We start from the raw sequence: 3,182 nt of genomic DNA on the forward strand, positions 1-3,182 counted from the left end.
CTTGCTCGAGTTTGTCCAGCTCGTTACTGTCCAGCGCCGAAAACCTTTGCCGGCTTTCCTGAGGCTGTGGCATTTCCTGTGCTTGCTGTGGCTGACAAGTCTGGAGAATTTCATTCATAACAAACTGAGATAAGTCTTCTCCAAAGAACGGTAGGTTCTGGTCATCCATTTCGTGACGTTCAAAATGGCGAACCGCTGTGTCATTATCGTCTGCGCACTGTTTAACTTGAAAGCGCGGGGGGTACAAATAATTTTATTTTCATTTTTCAGTTTAAATTGGACATATCTTGAAATAGATCTTATTGGTTGAAATATTATAGGTAATTTAATGTTGTTTTAAGACAGCAAATGTTTTCTTTGAACAAAGAAACACGCACTACCGATGTTAATTCAGGGAGCCATCCCCCCTGCCATGCCTGTACTTATTCCCCTATCTTGGCAGATGGACGATTCCTGGATATCTCATTCTGATTGGCCAGCGTCATGTTTTTCTGTCCTCCTGATTGGTTTAAACTTTCAAAAGTTTTATCACATATGTGATAATCAAAAATTTAATGCATGGCTGTTACGGCGTCATAACCAGCATGAAATGGGGCCTTCTGATTGGCCCACGTCCCCTGGCTATATGATAATTTTATTTAATCAAGCCAACATTCTCATAAAAGGTTGACATCGGGACCAAATGTGCAAGTAGTTTCCTTTTAATGACGATGCTTACTGACCCCATTATTTAAAACAGTATTCCTTAAGGATGTACATTGTACTACATTTTCTAGCCTTGCATGTACATGTCTAGGCTAAAGATATTCGTTTCCAAAGAAAACAGCTTATTTGTGCTTCATATCAACTTTGCAGGAGGTCGCGTACACTCCATTCGAAAATACCCACAAATATTTCAACACACAATCAACACAAGATTCGACTCTCCATGCAAAATTTCCGCAGTTCATTGGCAACGATGTTGTGCCCAAACTTTGATTGCAATTTTTTTAAAGACATGTTAGTGGTTTAAGGTAAGGTCCACATCAAGATCTGGAGGCCAGTTGTATGAAATAGCTTTGGATACAACAGTGTCTGTATGCATTTGCTGGATCCTTGAGGCTGCAATTATCACTATAAACACTAGATGGCGCTGTGACATGAAAGCAGGACATTTCCACTGCTGGTGAAGAAGGATCAAGTTCTGATGAGCCATATTTCCATTTGAAGTGAGAGGTCTATGTGCTTCTCCGCCGTTCAGACAAAGGCCAGCATTTTCTCTTGAGTCCAGAGTTCACTGATCAAGAATCCTGAAGCTTTCTCTCATAGTCTCATAATTGAATAACCCTCACACAACTTTCTAAACTCTCCTTGAGTTACAGAACATCTTCTGAAGATGTTTGGGGAAATTTTTCTTGAGAAAACACAGTAGCAGTAACGAGTTCAAGATATTCCGTCTCCAATCCACCCCAACTTGTGATCAAGCACAGACTTCTAAGACTATAGGAGTTTCAATTCTGGAGTTTCAGGTACGGTTTTAGTCCAGGTGGTATGTCTGGTGTGTCATCAATTTCTGCTGTTCTGTCTGACCCTACACAGCTTCTGATGACATCACGGCACAAGTCCTGCAGTGGTCTGGGGTTGCCTGGGTAACAAAACACAATAGAATAGTGAACCTTTGGTTACTTATGAATATGTGCATGTAGAATGGTGCTAGTCTATTTTAACCTCTGGCTGTCCGCTTTCACTTTCATAGTTGCAACTTAATTACGATTTGTGGGTCCTTAAAGTTTTGTTTCTTGAACCTTTTTGTTTATGTCCAAGCAGATGTGGAAAGGCAAATTGTACCATTCCCCTGCTTCCAGCCCAGTGAGTGCTTCCTGGAGCTTGAGAACGGTTTTGGCTCTCTACATCTGCTTGGAGATTACTTTTTGATACCATATGTGAGACTTTAAATTACATACTTTAATGTACAATTGACGAAGTCACAGAACAATACTTAAATGCTAACCAAGCTGTCCTTTTATGCTTGATTTCCATTAGTTTGCCTGACATATATAGTCAGTCATTCTGTGTAATTTCGCACAAGTTATCAAATGCACCCCTTGATTAATTTGATGGTTGCCATTATGTATGTCGTGCCCAACATACCATCCATGCATACAGTTTTGTCACTCGCCAAATTGTTTGTAACTCCTGTAAATTATGTCCTTTTAATCCTCCTGATGGGTCATTGATGGATGATCTGTCCCTTTAGGAATTAGTTTTACTGTTGTCTCTTTGTGTCTTGTGTAAACACGGCCATCTGCCCAACCCATCTCTTCTGTATCCTGACTCGTAAATGTTCATTCTAAACATGGAAACTATCCTTGCAGTTACTAAAGCGACTGGATAAGTTTTGTAAATAGTGAGGGACCCATTAAAGATTTATCAAAGATGGCGGATACTGTCTGAAACGTCCGGCCGTTTGGAGATGTAATTCAGTTGCTTGAAATTTGTATCGAGGTGAGAGAACCATTGCAAAAGATTATGTTATTTATTTGCAAAATCATGCCCGAAAATAATGCCAAATATATAAAATTTCCTTGATTTTTGATAGTGATTTTGTATAATGTGGAACACCCCTCTGACAATGTAACGGTACGCTCCGAAAGGATATATTCGTTGTGAGAAGGAGGACCGATCCATTACATCGTGGGGGCGCTAATTTCTTCAACCACCTGTTCATAGGCCAACGAGCCACAACTGATTTTGAAAAGTAGTTCTTTTTCAATACGTCATTCGAAACGCACTTGTTTATTTATTTTTGTTTATTTCTCGTCCACGCCAGTCTCTGTCAACTCCGGACAAGCCGTCCAGTGTTTATAACCACCTTTGTTGGATCACTTGCACCTTTTGACCTTTGATCCCAACGCCTCACATGAAGTATCAGTTTATCCCCGAGCTGATGAGTGGACTCTCCATCTAACTTCTTTAAGTGCTTTACAAGTAATATTTAAGTTTTAAAAATCTACATTTGTCAAACTAGCGGTAGTTATAACAGGGTCATCCCATATAGCAGGAAAGTGACATAATAAAGGCACATGCCTTGTGTTCTTTGTTTTTGTAGCGTAAAGAAATTAGAAAATTGAAATACCGATTGAGTCGCTCTCATATTTTTGCCTACAATTTCTGTGTATTCTGGTACGAAGTAGAAGCGCAGA

The 3,182-nt window shown here is 39.8% G+C and overlaps 1 protein-coding gene across 3 annotated transcripts in view; it reads right to left on the reverse strand.

Moving 5' to 3' along the window:
- Positions 1-685: 685 nt before the first annotated feature.
- LOC118421421 (ankyrin repeat and SOCS box protein 7-like) overlaps positions 686-3,182 on the reverse strand; it is a 16,338-nt gene continuing 13,841 nt past the window's right edge. For all 3 annotated transcript variants that reach the window (XM_035828694.1, XM_035828695.1, XM_035828697.1), the window contains exon 3: positions 686-1,624. In XM_035828694.1, coding sequence (XP_035684587.1) covers positions 1,491-1,624 — 134 coding nt within the window. In that variant the 3' untranslated portion in view covers positions 686-1,490. The remainder of the gene's footprint in view (positions 1,625-3,182) is intronic.

This window comes from Branchiostoma floridae, chromosome 8 (assembly GCF_000003815.2).
Source record: "Branchiostoma floridae strain S238N-H82 chromosome 8, Bfl_VNyyK, whole genome shotgun sequence".
NCBI classification, from domain to species: Eukaryota; Metazoa; Chordata; class Leptocardii; order Amphioxiformes; family Branchiostomatidae; genus Branchiostoma; species Branchiostoma floridae.